Raw genomic sequence first — 22,114 nt, 5'->3', positions numbered from 1 at the left:
TTAAAGCTCTTCTGATTGTAAGTCAGCCAGGAGCAGAGAAAAATATCCTTGAGGGGAGAGAAAAGTCAGTAACAGGGGGCAAAAAACCCCAAAGAAACCTAGCACAAATTGACCTTTAGCTGTTTTGAACAAAAGGTTAGTTTGGAAGAAGAAAAACCAAAAGGAAATAAGCAAACACAAAGAAAGCTGAAAAAGCATGAGCTGCAGAGAAGCCAAAATGCAAGGAGAGAAGCCCAAAGGCTCAGCAGTGAGGAGTCACCCCAAACCTGCACATGGTTTTCCATTCCCTGTGCTCTGCAGGGAAGGCAATGGGAAGTCCCATCCAGCTGGCAGCTCAGGGAGTGGCTGCTGCCCACGTCTAAAGGCTGAAAAAAAGTGTCCCAGCACCACATCAGCTCCAAACTGTTTGTCTACACAGCAAGTTATTGGCCACTTTTTGTTACTTGAGTGATGCCACAAGCTAAGGACAGTATAGAAAACCTCAAACAAGCAGCTAGCGACACAAATACCAACTCAGTACGTTTTTAGCTACAGGTGCTCAAGCTTTTGCTAACTGGCAAATCATTGTTTGATTATCTTTACAAAAGTCTCAATCCTGAGAGCTACATGCAGAAACAGCTTTGTGTAAAGTTCTCTTTATTACAGGCAACATTAGTCCATACAATAACACACGATACTGACGTACAAGTGGAATCTTTCAAAATCATCATTTAAACAGCAAAGACCAAGAAACAGAATTTTAACTACTTCATTTTCAAAAAATTAACACTTTTTTTTTACCTCCCGAGATCCTTTTTCAGTAAATTATATTGAAACATACAAATAGAGAAAAAATATCCATTCAACATATATTGCAGTTAAATGGTTATTTTGTTTAAAATCTTTAATAAGAAAATCCTTTTTAGCAACCTACATATAGATAAGTAGCAAACTTTGTTTTAAACAAATCCTCTCCATTAAGAGATCTGAAGAATTTTCATCCATCATTTTCTTCTTAGCCCGTAACACTCTGTTTTGCCAAGAACTTGATACCTTAAAGTTTGTCAACTGAAGGTCTGAGACTAGGGGGCTTCCTAGATATTATAGCCACTCTTCCCCCCTTCTATTTCCTAACTTTCTGTCCAACAGAAGGTGAGTAAGCACATAATACTTGAGATTTTTTTTTAACCACCACTCTGTTTCATGAGAGCATAGACAGGTCTGCTCAATCCCCCTAAATCTACTATATTTTGCTGTTCAGGAGGAACAATATATGCCAATAAAAGCAGAAAACCTGCAGCTTTTCTGTCACATGCTTTTGGTTATTGTCAAATTTTCTGGTTTATGCTTCCAGTTGATAACATGTTATGTGTCATCTCAGTATTAGTTTAAATCTTTAAACAAAAAACTATATTTTCCAAAGTCATTATCACTGGGAGCAATCAAGTGATCTTTTCTTGCTTTGCTGAGCTTCATTCTTAAAACTTGTCTTCGTTCTTCCCACTCATGGAGTTCAGCACTTCCATGGGCAAATTTACAGTTGTTTCCTTCAGGGCAAGTACCACTCATATATCTGTTAAGACAGATTTAAATGGTGTTTGCATAGAATTACAATGATCACTATTGTGTCAAGATTTTCTTCTGGTCATGTTTTTTAAACACACTAAATATTAAGGACGAAAAAAACATAGGAGTATTTGTATTTACTTTTTAAGTAAGACTATTCTAACTCTGTTTAGCAGTTGATGGTGTATTTCCTTCCCAGCTGTCAAGTACTGACAGAGGGCAGGAGATGGTTCTTTTCTGTTCTTCATGTTCCTACCTTACTGAGTCACCTAATGCTTGAAACCTTCATCATGTTAATCAGCACCTTATAAATTAACTCACTAAGCTAAAGAACTATTGTAAAAAATCCAACTTATTAATTACCCTTGTTAACTAAGTTTGGGTTTAACACTCAGCATGACTTAGCATATCAGTTGTTATTCACTTCATACTGCATATCTGAGGTCTGTTCTGTTCAAAACATCAAATACATTCAGAATGTTACTTTAAAATAAACTAAAGCCTCATGGAAGTTTCTGTGCAACGACTGAAAACAAAAAATAACTTCCTTTCTATGATATGCAGTTTCTCAAGATCTCCAAGGCACTCAAAATCTAACTGGAACTAGAGCAGCAGAGGTATCCACCCCAGCAAACTGATTCTTTAACTGCAGAATGCAGATTCCAAAGGTTTTAGCCTTCCAAAAAGTTTTCACCAGTGGCAAGAATTTTCAGCAGATGTACAGAAATATCTAGTGCAGGCAGGTAAACAGGCTGCACTGAAGAACTAAAGGGAGCAGCAAAACATACAGCCAATGCTGGGGGAGACCAACAGATCTTGGAAGTTTTCATCCACATGGTCATAAATTGTTTCTAGTAACAAATACTCAATTTTGTTTGGTTTGGTTTGGTGCTAACAACTTGGTTTGGTGCTAACAACATTTCTACTTGCCTTAAAGCTCCAGTGTCACTGTCCAGCTAGGAACTGTTGTTGTGCTCGACAGGCAATTAATGTGCAGGTGCCTAAGTTGACTCATAATACAACAATATTCACCTCACATAGCTGCAATGAGCTTGCAACCCTCGATGAACATCACACAGGCAGCTCATTGGTTCCACAATTAGGCACCTTGGCACTCCCCAAGTATCACAGAGCATGTTAAAACACTGTTAATGACTTAACTTCTTGTGGAAAGATGTATGCAAAGCAAGAAATACTAGAAACTTTGACAAAACTAGTAACTGCCCTAACCACTTAAACTATGAACTGCTATTTTTCAGCATTTTTGACATCTGAGAAAGTACATACCTATCACAAATGCTAAAATATCCGGTTGGGAAGCGATACTGCCAGCAATTTTGGTCATCCTCAGTGTGGAAAACCTTCTCTTTATGCTTCTCAGAAGAAATGTGACCCTGCCATTGCTTCTCGCTATTACAATTCTTCCCACACATCCAACAGTGAAAATCCACCTGTTTGACAAGGAATTTGCAAACAGAACGTTGAGAATTCGATGCTGTAAGCACAGAATTGTTCCTGAGACATTCGGAATGTTTTGTGCTGGCCTGTAAATTGTTGTTTACCTAAACAAATAGAGTTAACTAAACAATCACCTGAAGTCTGTGATCTCCACTGGCTTTAGAGGATTCAGAAGAGCAGTTAGAGTCTGCATTAAGTGTAGCTAGCTATGGCCAAAGGAAGCGTCGAGGACATAAAGGCATAAGTTACTGATAGTGGGGAAAAAAAAAAACCAAAACAACCTCATGCTTGGATTTAGGATTAAACCTGTGACTACTTACTGTAACTTCAGCATAATCAGTTGGCATGTGAATTTGCTTCCCATTTTCCTTGTTTGCCTGAGCAGCAGGATCATCTCCTTTTTCTGTTTTTTGACTTTTTAGCCATACATCATACAACTGCTCCAAGTCTTGAACTAATGAGAGCAGAAGCTAAAATAAGTAATTAGCAATTAAGGCAAGAGTTTGAGAACACTAGATAAATGATTGAGTTTGCAAGCATAATTCAATCCCCACCTACTGTAAGAAGAAAAAAAAAAAAGGAAGGAAACAAATGTAGACAGTTACACAGTTTAGAGATTAAGAGGCAAGAGCAGCATGAATCTCTGGCTACATACCAAGACTCCTCTTTGTGTTAGGAACTGCAGTGACAGGACAAGGGGTAACAGGTTCAAACTGAAGGAGGGAAAGTCTAGGTTGGATATTAGAAAAAAGTTTTTCCCTGTGAGGGCGGTAGGGCAGGGGGTTGGGGCTGGATGATCTGTAAGGTCCATTCCAACACCTAAATTCTATGATTCTATGATTTATGTCATTTATTACTTCCAGATTATCAATGATTTCTCACCTGTAACAGTCTAATGGCACAACATGTCAACAACAGAGAGTGAATAGTTAACTCCCTGTACATCCACTGGGAGGGATTGCTCTGCAAATAGCTTTTCCCCATGTGTTATCACACAGAATCCACGTGTGTGCACGTGGCAATACAAACACCAAACAATATTGCTACAAGGGTCAATAGACTATTTCTAAGCCACCTACAAAATGATACAAACTATTGTCAGAACACACACTAAGCAACTAATACACACCACAGCTGTTTTTATTTAATGCAGGTTTAAATACTCAGCCTGGGCTTATTCAAATTAAAAGAAAAGGGCATCTGCAAGGTTTACTACAAAAGACAGCGAAAGAAAGTAGATTAAAAAGTAATTGAAGAGCAACAATGAAAAGCAGAACAGTTAGATTTACAACATGTTAGGTTTACTCTTCTACTTACTGCTGTTTTCTTTCATATAGGTCCACATCTCTCTCTCCTCAGGGCTGTGAGCAAATGAGCAGTTCCCATCATACTGACATTTCTTGCGTGAAGCAATATGATTGCACAACTGGAACATGAATTTAAAAAGATCCTTATGAATATAAACTAAAATGGATGCTTAGTAGGTTTTATTTTTTCCCCCCAGTCTTGGCTAGTGTTTCCCCTCCCAATCAGACACTTGTATCACATGAGAAATCAAATCACGTTTCTTTTATCAAAAGCTCTGTTGTAGTTAGGAAAAGCAAACTGCTGGAAGCAAGTCCCACAGCTGCTTTTTGCCTCCTACCACATCACCAAACCACAGATACATATCAATTATTGCTGCAATAATTACTTTCACTGATGAGAAAGAGCTTCAGTAGTAACCGGTGAAATCAGTGCTCTTCTAAGGCTCAACTCTGTACAAACACCGTGAACATATTCCCACCAACTCCCATGGGAATTTCTGCAGAACTGCTGAAACCAGCCCAGTTACTAGTCTTTTCCAGTTACTCTATTTTCTTAACCCAAACATTAGTTTTAGGTTAACATACATCAAATTGCAGAGGCACTTGTTTCTTTGCAGGAAGAGGACGAATGGTCATCCACTTCTTACGTTCATTAGACATAACTAGCACCACATGGCGATCTTTGGTCCATCTGAAAACCAGATGCATTCCATGAAAGAAAATACTATTAAAAAAACCCACACTGTGTACACAGGAGCAGAACCAGGAAAGCTCAGAAAAGGTCATTATCAAGCTTTTGCCACATATTTGAGATTTAACTAAGTTCTACTGAGACTTTACTGAAGCTGATCATTGAAAACCAACACAAACACTCTGGGAGCCACCAAAGCATTTCTCAATACCACTTAGTGAACCACTACAAAGAGATGATTCTGTTCTGCTTCAATATGCTTCTTTTTTTAATTCCATGTATGACTCTTTCCTAAGAAGCAACAAAGTTTCCCCACAGAGGTCTTAAAAGGCTGACAAAACAGTAAAATTCTCACTGCTTGGTCTTACTTACGAGTGTCTTGCCTTCGCAGTACAGTACTTTTTGTTCCTGTCTGGCTCATTAACTTGACCATTTTTCCAGCACTGACCACAAACAAATTTCACCTTCAAATTAAGTGATCCATATTTCATTTGGTTCCCAAGAATCTTAAGCCAAAAAAATAACAACAACAATAAAAGGTATTTTTTATCTGCAAAGAAATCCATACACCATTATGAATTACTCCCTATGGCAGAAGTTTACAGCACGTGTTGGGAAGTTGATATGACTTGGAATAGCTCAGCTTGTCATTTCAGACTGGACATTCCTTAGCAAATGCATCTTTAACTCATTTCTGAGTTAGGTACACGTATGCAGAAGTTGTGGCAATATATACAAACTAAACTCATCATACTGAAAGGATAACTAATTGTCCTTTGGCAGCTTTGAAACTATATTTACACTTTATGTTCCTCCTATGACAGAACAACCAAAGCAAAAAAGGGAATTGCATAGCAGCAGAACAGGCATTTGAGTGTAAGTGGAGCAGGCTGAAGGAAGCCTAAACTAAAAAAAGTGATTCCTAAAATAAGCTACATTATACACACACATAAAAAAAAGGATTATCATCAGAATATTCACTGGAGAATTATTTGAATGAAAAAAACAAATTACCTGTGATCCATGTGCACTAGCTTCCATGTTCTGCCAGTATTTCTTGGATTCTTGAACAATAGTATCATGTGAAATACCTGTACAGAAAGGGAAAAGGTTCTTGAGCCCTCAGAAGGGATGCAGCATTCCAGACATGCTCAAACTGCTGGATCTGATCTGCTGGAAGGCAGGAGGGCTCTGCAGAGGGACCAGGAGAGATGAGCTGATTCCAATGGGATGAGGTTGAACAAGGCCAAGTGCTGGTCTTGCATTTTGGGCATAACAATCCCATGCAGAGCTCCAGGCTGGGACAGAGTGGCTGGAGAGCACCAGGAGAAAGGGACCTGGGAGTTTGGAGAGACAGGGAGCTGAACAGGAGCCTGGTCTAGTAACCATGGTAGGGTTGGACTTGATCTTGGAAGTCTTTTCCAACCTGGTTGATTCTATGAAACTGGAATCCTACAGAAGTTCCAAAGCTTTTATCTGTTTTTTTTTCTTTATCTATTGTGTAAATATCCACACACATGTGTGGGTGTGGATACACATTTACATCCATACATCTAAGAAGATCACGAGGGCCTCCAATACAGAAACACTGTCTATAGCATCACACTGAAGAGCATGGGTTTTTAAAACACAGACTGCTGACCTAAGTTAAGATGCATCTTTGAGTACTTAAATATAACGTACTAAACCTCTCGTCACGAACTAAATATAAAGCTGCACTGTATTATGAACCACCAAAAACTACCCAAAACACAAGCTGAGAGACACTAGATTGCTCCTGCTTGGCTCCTGCACTGCTCCCAAGCTGCTGCTTTCACAGGGAGTTGAGACAAGGAAGGAGTGGCACTAACACTGAAGAGTCAAGTGAGCATTTTCCCCAAACATACCTGTGTCCTTTTGCATTCTCCAGACTTTGAGCTCTACCAGACTGTGAGCATAAAAGCATTTATCCTCTCGTAAGCAGCCGTAATGCACCTCGTGTCTGCACAGGTCCAGCTGACACCGAACTTGAAATGGGCGAATTTTGGAATATTTCACCATAGTTTCTCTCAAAATGTGGACAAGGCACCTGTTTTGGAAACAACAGACACTCCTTCAAATAACCATCCCTCGGCACAGCTGATTCAAATACCTTTCAAACACTTTTTACTTGAACTCAGAAAGCCACAGAAGTTTGCAGAAGGAGGTTGCATTGAAGGATATTTTCTCAGCTGAGTAACCTAGCATTGCTAAGCAGTTCTCTTGTGAAATCCACCAGCTCCCTCTCCTGCAAAGCACAACTGAATTCAATCCCAGTGGATCACTGGTTTCCAGGAGGGAAAGCATATCATGTCCACATTCAAGTACATATCCTGATCTAATTACTAACACAAGTACATTACACTAACAGCCTAACTCTTGTAGCTCCAGTGTCTCCTCGACACAGGGAACTGAAGTGCAAAGCAATTAAAATCATCCCACTTATGTTTCCATCATATATATAGGTTATATAGGGTTAGGCTTAGAGCAGGGTCAGGTTTAGGGGTTAGGTGTGGGGGTTACAGTTAGCCATTAGGGTTAGGTTTGGGTTAGGGTTTAGGGTTGAATTTTAGGGTTAGCCATTAGGCTTAGGGGTAGGGTAGGGTTGGGGCTAGGGATGTATCTATAGGTATAAACCATACACATATGTCTCGAAACAATTTATTACCACAATGAAGCTTTGTTAACTTCAATAATTAAGACATTTTCCTCACACTATTTTTTATCAACTGAGTTAGTAAGGCCTATGGTCTATTCTAAAGACTCTAATTAATGTAAACCTGATTTTAACGAGGCCTATGGTCTATTCTAAAGACTCTAGTTAATGTAAACATGATTTTAACTGAGTTATAATGACCACAAAATAAGTAAAACATATCAAAGAAAGAGCCAACGTATGAATTCCTATATTCCTTTAACATCACTAAGCCACTTACAGCAATGCAGCTCACCAGGTAGATAAGCTATTAACAAACTGACACCAAACCCCATAAGATTCAAAGATGAAGGTGGACATCACTGATTTTGAATCACTGATAAAAAACCAGTTCACTTTCACTTAGTTACATGAGTCAACCCCTGTCTGCAAGGCTGTCTTACCAATACTGCCAAAGCAGAACAGTTAGCAGGAAAGAGAAGTTAATCAACTGGTAAGAAATGGAAGTCAGTACTAAAAACTGCCCCAAACCTTGTGCTTTGAATTTGGAATTTAAGATGGTATTTCAAACATACTTGTTATCTTCAAAGTCATGCATAGCAGGGTGAGAACAAGATGAGGAGTTATCCTTGTTCCTTTTGCTTATTATTCTGGGTTTGTGATCGAAACATTTCTGGAATACAAAAACAAGTAATTATACAATGTGTGTTTTATACATTGAAAAATACACCTCACCTTAAAGAGTTTAACGGAGACTTCATCAGGCTCTAAGCTAAAGCTAACCAGATTCTTACTGAACATGCATTTCAAACTTACAATACAGTCATGCATAAGGCAAAGCTTTTATTTCCAGGCAATTTCCTTATCTATTACCATTTTTGTTGTGTTATTAGAAATAGATTTTTTGTGGGAAAAAAGTTTTTTTTCCTGTGAGGGTGGTGAGACACTGGCACAGGTTGCCCAGGGATGTGGTGGTTGCCCTGACCCTGATAGTGTTCAAGGCCAAGTTGGATGAGCCTTGAGCAACCTGATCTAGTGAGGTGTCGTCCCTGCCCAGGGCAGGGGTTGGGGCTGGATGATCTGTAAGGTCCATTCCACCCCTAAATTCTATGATTCTAAAGCAGCACCTCACAAAGAAACATAAATAATCCATGATGTTCTTGCAGAAGCTGGGACACAGTCAGGTTGATCTTTCCATTTCCCCCAAAAAGAGCCTCTCGACTGAAGGCTCCTTTGCGCTCCAGCGTCCACACGTCGATCTCCTCTTGGCAATATGCAAAGGTGCAGTGACCTGGATATCTGCACTCCTCTTCAGCAGCAACATCTGAAACGAGAACATGGAATATCACATTGCTTTTATCCAGCTTTTATTGGAGATTCATCTCAAAACTTCCACTATCTCCGTTTCCAATGTTTCAACGGAGAAGCTACACGTATCTGTGGTAAAGAGGTCACTTAGGTCTAGCAGGCAGAGGCAACACCTTATGCTGAATGTACAAGTGCTTAAAAAGGCTGATGCACACCTCTGTCAGCTACACTTCACTCCTCTAAGGCACCAATGCTGAGAACCCAGAGCACCCTCTGCTGAAACAGAGCTGCTCACCAACCCACAGTCACCCTGCTCACAGCACAGAGCTTCCTCCTGCAGAAGTCGAACAGGAATGCTTTGTTGTAGCTGTTTGGAACAGAAATCACCCAGCACTCAAAAGCAAAGTTATTCCTGACAAAGAACAGTACAGAAGTACAGTGCATGTTCTCTGAATAATCCATTAATGGTCAAAATATGGCTCTCCTTACAGCCCTTGGAGCTATAAACAACCTGGACCTTCCTTCTCCACCTCCCATGAGCAAGAATAAAAACCTCATTGTGTATTTCACCGTGGAAAAGCTAAACTGTATCACTTGAAGTGCAGGTATTAACATACTCCTCTCTGTAACACATACCTTTACATATATAATATGGTCCCACATACTGTGTCTTTGTTGGTCTCGGACGTATTTTTTTCCATGATTTATCTTCAGAGTTTTTTATTCTGCCAATTAAAATATCCTTCTTACATTTATGTTCTAAATTGGGATGGTAAGCGTAATCCAATAATTTAGGACCTGAAACAATCACAGAAAATTGCCTGTATTTGCATAAATTGCAGCAGATGTTGAGATTTCCATACACAGACTGGCACAGCAGCCCAAAAGCAAACACTGTATAGAGCTCCTACTTGCACCAGCAGCTCTGAAGAACCAAAAGTCATTAACCATCATGTTAAGCAGAATAGAAAAAAAAACCAAAACCCTGAATACTTACAAAAGCACCAGTCTCAGCAAGAAAAAAAACACAAGTTATTTTGTATTTGGGGAGGGATGCTGTGTTACAACATCAAGATTACTTTGGGAAAACAAACTGCTGCACTTTTCAAACTGCACAGGATGCATTCTCATAACATGAGCTTAAAATGTAAACTGCTTGTTCATCATAAGGCAATGCAGGTGAATTCCAGTGACCAGTAAATGGCTCTCTCAACCTTCATTAGAACAGGTACTGTGTTCAGAGACAGACTAGGGAAGGAATACACACGTGCCCCAAAGAGAAATGCCAATCCCAGAACTTTGTGATTTTGGAAACAAAAAAAAAAAAGTGCCTAGCTTTAAACTCTGTCTTTAGGATGGTACTAAATGAAGACATCAGGGAGAGAGTCTGAAGCTGAGCAGTGCTCAGTGAATTTTGCTATTTATGGGACTGAAAAACAAGAGCATGACCCAGTTTCCCTGGATGAGAAGATGATGGAACAGTACAATTTCAAAAGGTAGTAAAATGCAGGAGACACTTAAAGGCTTTGATAGAAATGGAAAGAAACAGAGGAAGTAGATGTTTTGACACAGAAAGCAAAGCCAGGAACATGCTAAGCACTTTCACCAATATTTTGTAGTTTCTGCTTTTAACACAATGTGTTCTATGGTTTGTCAAACATTACTTCATGGATTTTTCTCATAAAGATAAGTTTAGACTAATGTAGAAGTTGTGAAAAGTATAATAGTCACCCCCTAAGTGCCTCGATACAATTTTTAGTAGCAGATCAGTATCAGTGACACCTGTAACTTTAAACTCCATGCTGATTTTTAAGCTTAGTCTTAACGAAGGCTCTTGCCTTTAGAATATGTCTGTGCAACAGCTCAGGCCTAAAAGATTAGTTACATTAAAGCCCAATACTGGTTAAGCTCCTTTGAGTCAACACAGTGGAGTTAATAATTACTAAGGTTTGGAAGCCTCACGATTATGATTCAGAATTAGTTGGAAAGAACAATAAAACACATGGGATGTGAAGGTTACCAGGTACTTTGAACTGCAGTTCAATTCCCCATGGCCAATCAGAGAGAGTATTGCAAGTTTTATTTAGTCTTGAGCAAAGGTGTCATTCTTCAGAGTACCCTGGGGTTGGGGAGGAAAGCGAATACAGAATGTGAACGACCTTACACACAGGCTGGGGAAAACGGGTGAGTTTAGGAACCAAGAATCTATTAGGACAAGAAATAAAGACAAGAAAGAAAGAAGATAAAACAGGAGTTGAAACATTTTACCCATCATAAGATCATGCTACACCTGCCAAGAACAAGTGGGGATTAATGTGGTGGAGGAGCCAACGGTGGTTTATTATGACACCAGATTTTTTCAGCGTATGGTTTTGCATTTTTAGAGAAGTCAACCCAGCTGAGCCCAAAAGCCCCTTACCTTTTTTGACAAAACACAACTGGCAGGCCTGTCTTAGCTCATGAGTGCCTTCCAAGGGGTTCCTCCCCGCAAGGGCTGAAGATACAGGTACATTAGCAGCTGCACTACTAAAAACATTTGAAAAGTCATTTCTAGTTTGGCCTGCAATTCCCATGTAATTTTCGGACCCAAACAAACTACTAGGGCCATTTATCTGTTGAAAGAAAGCATATTTTACTTGATCCACATCATTTAATTTATCTACAATTAAAACTGAACCTACTGAAATCATTCTTCAAACATAAAACACTACCACAAAAAAACTGCAATACAAACTTAGCCATGTCTGAGAAGGGACAAGGAGATTTCACAGAGGCTGTACACACAGCACAGACTAAGCACAGGACAAGACCCAGCCAAAAACAAGGAGAACAGCCTTGTCAGGCTGATTATTACTCCATTCTGGCTCACGAGGATGCAATTCTACATGCCACCCTTCCCCATGTCATCCCTGTGCAGCAGCATGACTGAAAATATGCAGCACAACTACAGCACAGACACCACAGAGCTTCTCAGGAAAAGTGGTATCTGCTGTGCTCCTGTACTAGGACAGTTCTCCAGGATTCCAAGTATTTGGCACTCAGATCATAAGAGATTTTGGGTTGGTTATTTTACATTTCATCAATAGTATTTTACAGCAAGTTTCTCAGAAAGAAGTGGCTGCAACAGCAGCCAGAACTGGCACGTCTAAAACAACCTCTGCAAATCTTTTGTGTTCAGTTATGGCTGCTGTGAGCTCCTGTACAACTTTTTTTCAAGTCAGAATCCTGTTTTAATGGTAAAAGTGGCACTTAAAAAATTATATAAACTTCAACTGTCCAAATTAAGATCTATGCAAAGCCTTTAAGGTGTTAATATTTGAAGTGATGGGGAAGCAAACATGAAAAATACGTACAAACAATGGGGAATTATTGCTGCTAAGTGTCGGTGTTCCATCTCTAGAAGCTGAACTTGAGATGTCTAAAGGAATAAAGAGAAATGTTAATTATTTCACTTCCCCAGAACAGCTTATGCAAAAAATTATTCATCACTCCTGACAAGTATGAAAGGTTTGGATTTTTTGACAAACACCAAAGGGATTTTTTTGCTTGCTACAGTACATTTTTTTCAATTTCTCCTTGAAAACATCTGGGATGCAAAATGATTAGGTAACTACCTTCAATATAACCAAGTGATTAACACCAGCAGGAGCTTCACAGGCAGACACTGAGCACCATGAAGGTACTGGTGCAGTACAAGAGGGCAGTGAGATAAGCAATACCTGACTATGAAAACATAAGGAGATGGAAGAGGATTAAGAGGATTCTTCTGCTCTTAATTTTGGTTTGTAAATTTGGCTTTGTTCTGAAGACAGCCTGGTCCTCTCACCCTGCCAAACAAAACTGTTGTATCTTTTCTAGTTCATTGCCTATTTCTATCTTGTTATTCCACATACCTCATTTCACTACAAAATTATAGTCCCTACAGTTTGGATCCAAACATATAATCCTAGGATCTCTTTAGAGCACAGTTACATTACCCTTTTAGAATTCCTGTTTATTGCCAAATCATGAGAAATGGTTTCAGTTGCAAAATGCCCTTTGTTTAAAAGGAAAAGGTTTGAAGAAATACTGTTCCTTCTTTAAACTTATGCACCTGAAACAAATCCATTTACACACTATAGAAACACTGAGCAGAGGGAGCTTGGAGCATCCCAAGGAAACAAAAGTTTTGTTAATACAGTACAGATCAAATGTTAGCCAAGTGTTAGATGTTACTGAACAGTTGTGAAAAGTCATTTTTGTTTAAAAGGAAAAGGTTTGAAGAAATACTGTTCCTTCTTTAAACTTATGCACCTGAAACAAATCCATTTACACACTATAGAAACACTGAGCAGAGGGAGCTTGGAGCATCCCAAGGAAACAAAAGTTTTGTTAATACAGTACAGATCAAATGTTAGCCAAGTGTTAGATGTTACTGAACAGTTGTGAAAAGTCATTAAGGGGTAATGGGTTCAAACTGCAGGAGGGAAAGGTTAGATGTGATGTGAGAAAAAAGTTTTTCCCTCTGAGGGTGGTGAGACACTGGCACAGGTTGAGGCCTTGAGCAACCTGATCTAGTGAGAGGTGTCCCTGCCCAGGGCAGGGGTTGGAGCTGGATGGTCTGTAAGGTCCATTCCACCCCTAAATTCTATGATTTGTCAAAGAGAGAAGTCAGTTGGCTCAGGCACAACTCTCACTACAAAAAGGTTAAATATTAAGACTCAAACCTTACCTCTTTTTGGGTCACTGATTGAAAAGGTACTTAATGGTGAACAAAAGTTTTCCAGGGAAGAAGCCAAAGGCTGTGAAAAGATTTCTGAAAGAGAAGGTGAAGGAACAAATCCTGCACTAACTGGCAGAGTCCCCAGCAAAGAGGCAGAGAAAGGTACACTGGGAGCTACACTTCCTGCAGGGATAGCTCCTCTGGCTCCTGGAGTCTGCTGGAAAAAAATGTAAAAAGAATGTTCACACTCAGAAAAAAATAATACAACCTCAAGAACACAATCTGCCACAGTATTTCTTTTGCAAAATTGTTATAAACCTACTGAAAACCATCAATAAAAGGCACACTCTAGTGCTGTACAGAGCTGCAGTAACCAAACCCTGAACAATGCCCCAGGGCAAGGCATTAGCCACGGAGGTGCAGTTACCAAATGTTTACTGACTTATTAACAGATCTGGATTTTTTTTTTAATGAAGCAGATCAGAACTGATTTTCCAACTTCTGTTATAACAGGGAAGAGCAGGAGGAGTCAGAAACTGACAGTATTTTGCTATAAATAAAGAGACCATTCAAACTGCAGTACAGCTAAGAGTTAGCTTTGAAATAAAACCCCTGATACAATCAAATGTTAAGTTCTTCAAAGGCCAAGTCACCTTCCTCCCCTACCCCACCTGAAAAATAAAGTATCCTTCTGTACACCTTTGGTAAGGACATACCAAGAGAGGCAGTTTCCCCTTCCATCTTCCTGCCACCTCAAGAAGCTCCCCCTTGTCTGGAGGTTGACCAAGCAGGTCTGCACAGTGTGGCCAATGTAAAACTCCCTCTGTTCCCCAAGTTATCAGTCTACAACTCACTCAAGGTTCTACACTCCATGAGACTGCAGTCTGTCTTGGAACACTGCATTTTTTCCTGGCTTTCACTATGGCAAACTTCCCAGGATCTCTTAAAAATAGTTACTATCTACATTTCTGAAATACTTTCTGAAACACAAAGTGCATACAAGAGAAAATCAGAAGCCCAAGCATTTTTGATTTAAAAATTCACCACTGCATCCACAGCTGAGGGAGGAATTAAATCATAGCTAATTGAGGAACTGAATATGCCACAGGCTCATTTCACACTGCAGCACTAAGGGCTCCAAATGCCTGGCCAGGCCACAGAGGGAGGCAGTAACATTGCTAATAAGCTCAGACATCTCTGCTCATCAATCAGAGCTCTCCTTTGGCCCAACAACTGAGGAACACTGTATGCCTCCCAGTCTGCTCTGGCTCTGAGTGATGGTGTAATTAGGAACAGCTCTTCATGTCACTAAATTGCTCTAATATCTCTTCTGAAAATATCAAAAGTCAGACTCATGATGGTCTGGTTGAGTTTAGCTGAGAGGTCTAAGTGCAGAGGTACTAGTGAGCACCTTAGAAAGCCACAGAGCAAGTACTAATGTCCTGCAGAGCTGTTTGCTGATGTCTAACTGTAGTTTCTACAGCTACAGGGTAAACACTCCCACACACTCATCAGGTTCTAAGAGGGTTTATTTGCACAAAACCCCCCAGAAAACCACACCAGCCCAGACTTCCAACACCTGCTTCACTTTCCATAGTGCTTCCTGTAGTACTGGTAGTAGCCTAACAGTTATTTGTGAGGTAATAGTAGTTCTGGTATCTTTACAGCCACATTTACAAGAATCTGCACCTGAAAAAATGTCAACCTGACGCTGTACAAATACAGCTCAGTGTGGAAAGGTACCACACACTTCACCATTAGCCCACTTGGTAAAAACACAAGGTCCCACTCATAAGGAGTATCCTGAGATGGAACACAGACAAAAAAAATGTCTTACCATTACACTTTCATCTGGATCAGGCACAGAATCAAGTAATTCATCAAGTTCTTCCCCAATAATTATATCTCCATCTCCACAATCTAAACATGGTTCTGGCATAGAGAAAGAAACATTTCCTCCATTTGCCAACACTGCAGAAGGCAAAGGAACCTTTTCCATCTGAAGAGGCATAGCAGTAGATAAAGAGGGTCCAGGTACTGGTGACACTTTAGACACTTCAGAAACAAAGTTTGATGAAGAAGCAGCAGAAACCATCTCTTGCTTCTGGTCAGACAAATCTGAAACAGGTAAGATGGGAAAGGCTGGAACCTTTGCTCAAAGATGTGAAAAGATCTTGCAGACCTTTCACCCTGACAATGTGGGTGGTGAGGGAGTGAGGAAACATGAAGAATGTTGAAGCAAAACCACATTAAAGGTTTTCAGCTTCCATTAGCTTCCAAATTCACGTGCACCTATATCTCAGTGTTTATCTACTTACTACTCAAATTGAAAAAGGCAAAAAAAAAAAGAAAGATTCAGACCTGATACTTACTAAATCTTTGGGAAAACAGGGAGGGGAGAATACACCAAGATAAAGAGAGCTGCATGAGATGATCACTACAGGAGCAGTTACAATCATATTAAGTTGAGGAGACCCAAAGGAAATTTGCTCAGCCACTTAAATAGAGAGTTTTAGAGATAGATCAGACTTTTAATCACAGATCTTTCAAATGACAGGATGAATTTCTTCAGCAATTTCCTAACACATACAATGAGAGATGTATGGCAAACATAGCTCCTGGCATCAGTACTGCAACACCACAGGACTCACCTAACTCAATATCTTCTACAGAAGAATTCTGTAAGTGAGAAAAAGAAAAAACACCTCTCAGTACATGGGCCATTAAAAATGTCCCAACACATATTTACAGACTAAGAATGTAAACCCTTAAATTTAGGTTTTATAAATGCTGAAATCCCTTAAGTCTAATGCAATTTAAAGGTCAACTAATTTTTTAGCTAATGCATCCATTTGCAGGCTGAAATCTTCACAGTACCATGAAAAGTTTGCAACCAACCAACCAAGGTAAGAGTGACACTTCGGGAAATGAAAGAGTCTAAGTGGTATCTTCAAATGATCTGTTCCTGTGTTTCCTCAGTCATTTACAGCTTACATTGCTGTGAAAGAAGTCTGTAAGACCAAGATGAGCTCCTCTTCAGCACTGCTATTCAGACACACTAGACAACCCCAAGTTCAGCTGCTAATGAAGGTCAAACTTGGGAAAATGCATATGATAAAAGGGATTTCACCCCAGCAACCTTCATTTTGGTAACTGCCAACAAAACAAACAAATCACATTAACTATGCTGTCAAATCTAGACATTAGAAGTAAATAGATGCACTGCACTGGATTTAGTGTTTTAGGTAATGTTTATTCTACAAAGATAAATTGGAGGATCATCTTATGGCCTAGTCTGCCATAAATATACAGCACAAATGAACACAGAGGTGAACTGATGGCTGAAGTAACAGCACCTAAAATGTCAATTGCACCAGTTTCCCTTTAGCCCAGTGAAATTATCAAACAATTACTCCCTGTAGTTTAGAGCCAGCTGCACTGGGACAGGGAAAACCTTACCTGAGGTGATACATCACTTGAAACAGAGTTGGAGGAAGGTGGCTGCAAAGAAAAGATCCTTCCATTAAATACAAATTTGATATCAAGAAAGGGAAACCTTAATGTAAAATGTCAAAATCAAATCTTACCTTTGCTCTTACATATGCTTTCCTTATTTTTAACCCTAGCTTTTGAGCTAGTTCTTGGGTAAGTTTAATCACACTTTCATCCTGAAAGACAGAAATGAAATTTCATAGTTTACATGGCACTGCCATCCAGCCAAGGCAAAGGTTTGCACCTCACTCTGTGTTCTGTGAGATCCTGACACACAGGATGCCTCATAATGCAGCTCTGTTCCTTCACAAACACCTGGAAATGAATCCTACACCTGAAAATTCCAGCTACCCTCAAGCAAAGTTCCTCCAATACTTGGAATTTTAAAAAGGAAGAGAGAAACTAGTCACAAGCCTTCTCCATTTATCTGAGCTTAAAATTTTTCCAAACCCAGAGAAATTCAGAAGTGTTTTGCTGGTTTTTTTTGTGGGTGGGTATTGTTTGGTTTTTTGAGCAGGGTGTCTGTTTTTTGCTTTGTTTTTACACAAACTGAGGCCACATTCCTGATTCCCATATAAGCTACTCCATGACACTGATGAATATTTAATAAGAACTCTGTATTTTAGGAGTAAATTGCATCACACAACTAGAAAAGCCGAGTTAAAAACATCATCACATTTCACTCTGTCCTGGAATTATAACAACTATCCATTTAAATTGAGTAGATTTAGTATTCAGATCATGTCCTACAGCTAGAAAAAGCTATTTATAAAACTTATATAAAGGCATATCGACCTTCAGCAAAAACATTCAGATCTGGAGGCGCCAAGTGAGGAGTCAAAGTCCAGAGCTCCACATTCACACAAACTGCTGATGCTTTTGGAAACACAACCGAAACCTTCCCTGTCTGAAGGGACAAACCTACGCCCAACACTTTGTCTGTCATCTCACTGCAGTTTCCATGCAGAAAGGTGAAAAAGCAGCAAGTCAGTGTTTTGTCCTGTGATCAGTCTATTCTGAGCAAAGCATGCAAAACTTCCATCAGCATTTTGATTCAAATCAGGAACACATTTCTCAAGTGTTTCAGCTGAGGAAGGGTCTCAGAGAAGCAGATTAGTCATGGATGGCACTAAATTGCAAGCCCTGCAGAAATGCACTTGATGCACTCCAACTCTTCAAAACCCCAAACAAATAAAGCAAAAAACCAACCACACAAACAATCATGGAAAGCAGATCCTCAGGACCAGCATTTCAGTCTACAGATTATCTCCTACCACACTCCTCCTGCTAACACAGATAAAGCCTCAGGTTGGAGGTGCACAGCAAGTGGTTCAGATGGAGGACAGTGCACTGATAAGAATGTTACTAAATGCCTGGCAATCTAAAATACAGTTATCAAAAGAACTAATATTTTACATTATAATCCTGGGGGGTTTCTCTTCCTGTTGTGAAAATACTTTAACTGTAGAGGATTTTAAGCAATTAATTCAGTGGTTCTAATGCTCACTGCAAACATTCATAGCCCCTGACTCCCACAGCAAAGTGACTATTTCTTTTGCTGAAAATCAGCACAACAAACTGAGCTCAGGGACTACAATCTCTGCTCTCAGCCTTCACCTCCACAAGAAAAAAAATGCTTAGATGAATAAAAAATACTTCACTGCATTAAAAACCCCAAACCAATGAAAACCACCTTCAGTGGTCTTAATGTAAGTGTATCTATTTCAAATCTCTAAAATCATCCGCAATATATAATTTACCCACCTGTGGCACAGCAAGGGAACATTTTGCTACAGCATCATAAGCTGCTTTATAGCTTCCCAGCTCATTGAGAGCCTTTGCTTTCCTATACAGAGCTCTGAAATTGTTTTCATTCAAACTTAATGCTATCTCACAGTCTTCTAAAACTTTTTCATACAATCCCTAGGAGGCAGAAAAAAAAAGACATTAATCAGAACTATTATCACTGAAATACTGAATTTAAACTGCATGAGACAAAGGCATTGAAACACTGCAAAACACTCACTAAGGCCACTGTACACTGTATTTATGAGTTTTGCCAGGTCATCAACTTAGGCAACTAAAAACAAGCAGGGCCAACATTTGTGTAGTTACAGTACACAGTAACAAAGACAGTTTAGCTTTTTCACAAGAGCCTTCTTGTTCCACAGAGAAAGCAGCAGACTCAGGTGCAATCAGCACTATAGATGGATAAAAATACTGTTCCATCAAATTCCAAGCCTAGCATGACTCTTCTGTGTTAATATTCTAGTAACTGAAAATATCTCCATTATACTTGCAAAAAGAAGATGTGAAAGAATGTACCAAAGTGAGGATTTGAAAGATGTCAATCCTCAAAGTACCAGAGAGCTCTTGACTGCCTGCAGAGCTGTGTGTGCCCTCCCTGCCCTGGCACAGAGCTCTGCAGACAGCCCAGGCAGCAGCTCACCATGTTTGAGAAGCAAGCTATCCTGTTCACGTGCAGCTTCTCCAGCACCTCATCAGCAACATGCACCTCTTCAGAACTGGCATAATCTGCTATGTTTATAGCCTCTGTGTAGTGGCTCAGGGATCCTCTCCAGTCGCCCTCTCGATACACATCGTTCCCTTCGTTAAAAAGATTTCTAACCAGATCTCGTATAAATAACTGCAATGAGAAAGAAACATTCAGCAGCAGCAGTTTGTTGGTTATCTTCCAGCTTTCCAAGCACACCTCTCATAGAAAATGTGTAACTTCATGGAATCAAATTGAAATGAAAAGCTTTTGTCTGTATTAGTGTTTTTCTCCTGATCTTTCTGAAGACAATCTCAAAGACATAAATATATCTGTGTGCCATACGTGGTTTTAGCACGCAGCAGCCATAGCAACTGGCAGAGCAGTGGGATACTAAAGCTGCTTTTGCACAGCAAAAAGGGTTTTTTCATCTGAAACATGAACAATTGCATTTTTACCTAACACGTTCTCAAATCTAATAAACCCACCTACCACTGGATAAAAATCTAAGGAGATGAGTCTGAAAATACAAACCAAAATTAGGCAAAATCGTAACACACAGAAACTAAGTATGTTCTGAAGGATTATGGGACTGAAGTCCTTTTGTCTCACTTTTGCTGTGCTTGTCTGAACTTCACTCAGAGTAACACATTGTTTTATTCAATGAATGCCCCAAATTTATCCCCAACACCAGGGAGAAAGAGTTCATCTGAGCAATGGTCCTCCAGGCCCAATATTGAGACTCTGAAAATTACCATTCATACTATAATTACTTCAATGATGACTAAAACCAAGAGTAACTATAGCAAGGCCATGTTAAAAACCCTTATGGATATTAAAATTTCCTTACCTCATATTGTTCTTGTGTCCCTGGATAGGGCAAAGTAGATCTAGGAAGAGAAATTACAAAAGTTATTTATTATCCATATTGCTCAAAGTCAATCACTCTGACAACTGCAATCTTTTAAGTATTATAAAAGGACAAATTATCTGCCATGAGAACACATCAATTTTAATCAAGTCATATCAATGACACTACAAGAATTTTAAGGGTTCTCTTGTATGACATGGGACAGATTTTCTCTAGCACAGGAAAGAGGTATTTACTTCTACCTTTCCAGGAAGAAAAATAGGAACCCTTTCCTTTTTCATGTAGGTTCACTGAGATGCTGTTTATAAATAATGGTCAGTTTCCTTTTTTTATCCCTTTTTTTTTGGTCTTTTTCTAAGAATGCCTTACATGAACAGGGAACCAGTGTGAAATTTCACAATGTCTTTAAGACAGACAAGCTCTTCAAAAGAATTTGGCTTTGACCCAAAAATGAAAATTCATTACTAAGATGATTTTTCATTAGGTTAAATTTCAGCTTCAGAAAGGTGAAACATTTAGGCAGTGGTGAGCAAACCCATTCCTTTCAGGAGCAACCTAGTCTTAGGTGTAGCTGTTCATAGGTGTAAGGTGGGTTTTTAGGCTAGAAACATTTTCCACCCACAAAAATAGATTAAATGCTGATTTTTCTCAAAAGCAGAAAAGGAATAACCTCCCACCTTCAATCTGCTCTGTTAGGGAACAAAGAGGGGTTCTGTCTTTTCTTTAATACTGCTCCCAATCTAACACCTGAGTGTTAGCAAATATTCTGAAGAGAAACACAGGCCTTCCTCCCTCCTCTGCTGGTGCTAGCCTAAAAGGACTTTCACAGTGCTATCCACCTCATATATATATAGGAATAAACATAGAAGAATAAAAAGCACAAAACCATACTCTATAAACTGGAGTCCTTTCTTAATGTCCTGTTGCCTAGTGCTTCTCTCTTCTGACACACTGGACATGTTATCCTCAACATCCACTTTTTGGATTTGCCACTCCTCAAAAAGGAAGAGAGAGAAATGGCTGTTAGAATGTGTAACAGTTTGCATTTGGACCAGAGGGATCCAATCTCACAGCAACATTAAGTCCATCACACAAAGATGCTGCTGCACCACAGCTTCAGAGCACACTCTGAACAAACTCCTGCCAAACACTCAAGTGCCCCCAGCAATGCAGGGAGAAGCCCCAGGATGGAACCAACATCCCCTGTGCCAGTGCCCACAACACTTCTACAGAAGCTTTCTTCCAGTTTAGCTTTGGTTTCCACTTATTCACTCCAGAGGACGCAGAGTTGTGTCAGTGAAGCTGCACCAAACCACAAGCACAGCCTGAATGCATCACTGCTATCCCAGCTCCAGTTCACACTGTCCCCTTTTAATGGCTTTATGCTTCTTTTATTTGCTGGTTGAAGCAGAAATGAACTCCAGATCCTGCTATATTTGTTGCTGTACCTGAAACTGATGAGGACACTACCATTAAGTCTAATTCCAGAGCCTCTCACCATCATCCAACTGCTAAGGTGCAATTAGAGGCAAACATGACTACTTTAATAGCACCTACCAGCTGAACAAGGTG

The 22,114-nt window shown here is 39.7% G+C and overlaps 1 protein-coding gene across 1 annotated transcript; it reads right to left on the bottom strand.

Moving 5' to 3' along the window:
* Nucleotides 1-612: 612 nt before the first annotated feature.
* Nucleotides 613-21,565, bottom strand: ZC3H7A (zinc finger CCCH-type containing 7A). The gene is made up of 22 exons (XM_009077192.1): nt 21,434-21,565; nt 20,522-20,561; nt 19,627-19,824; nt 18,942-19,100; nt 17,273-17,353; nt 17,145-17,186; nt 16,337-16,364; nt 15,523-15,803; nt 13,695-13,902; nt 12,337-12,401; nt 11,403-11,595; nt 9,620-9,781; nt 8,803-8,999; nt 8,251-8,348; nt 6,888-7,069; nt 6,016-6,092; nt 5,374-5,507; nt 4,896-5,001; nt 4,321-4,429; nt 3,324-3,457; nt 2,833-2,996; nt 613-1,552 (listed from the first exon to the last, which is right to left on the bottom strand). The coding sequence occupies exons 1-22, from the start codon at nt 21,499-21,501 to the stop codon at nt 1,363-1,365; spliced, it is 2,916 nt and encodes a 971-aa protein (XP_009075440.1). The 5' UTR covers nt 21,502-21,565; the 3' UTR covers nt 613-1,362.
* Between the last annotated feature and the right edge of the window lie 549 nt (nt 21,566-22,114).

This window comes from Acanthisitta chloris, unplaced genomic scaffold, assembly GCF_000695815.1.
Source record: "Acanthisitta chloris isolate BGI_N310 unplaced genomic scaffold, ASM69581v1 scaffold28526, whole genome shotgun sequence".
In the NCBI taxonomy this organism is placed as follows: Eukaryota; Metazoa; Chordata; class Aves; order Passeriformes; family Acanthisittidae; genus Acanthisitta; species Acanthisitta chloris.
This window is presented reverse-complemented; position numbering and strand designations above follow the sequence as displayed.

Coding starts and splice junctions, on each gene's coding strand:
- ZC3H7A (XM_009077192.1), bottom strand. CDS start 21,501: ATGTCCAGTGTGTCAGAAGAGAGAAGCACTAGGCAACAGGACATTAAG. Junction 11,596..12,336: donor GCAATAATTCCCCATTGTTT/GTACGTATTTTT, acceptor TTCTTTCAACAG/ATAAATGGCCCTAGTAGTTT. Junction 4,430..4,895: donor AAGTGCCTCTGCAATTTGAT/GTATGTTAACCT, acceptor TTCATGTTCCAG/TTGTGCAATCATATTGCTTC.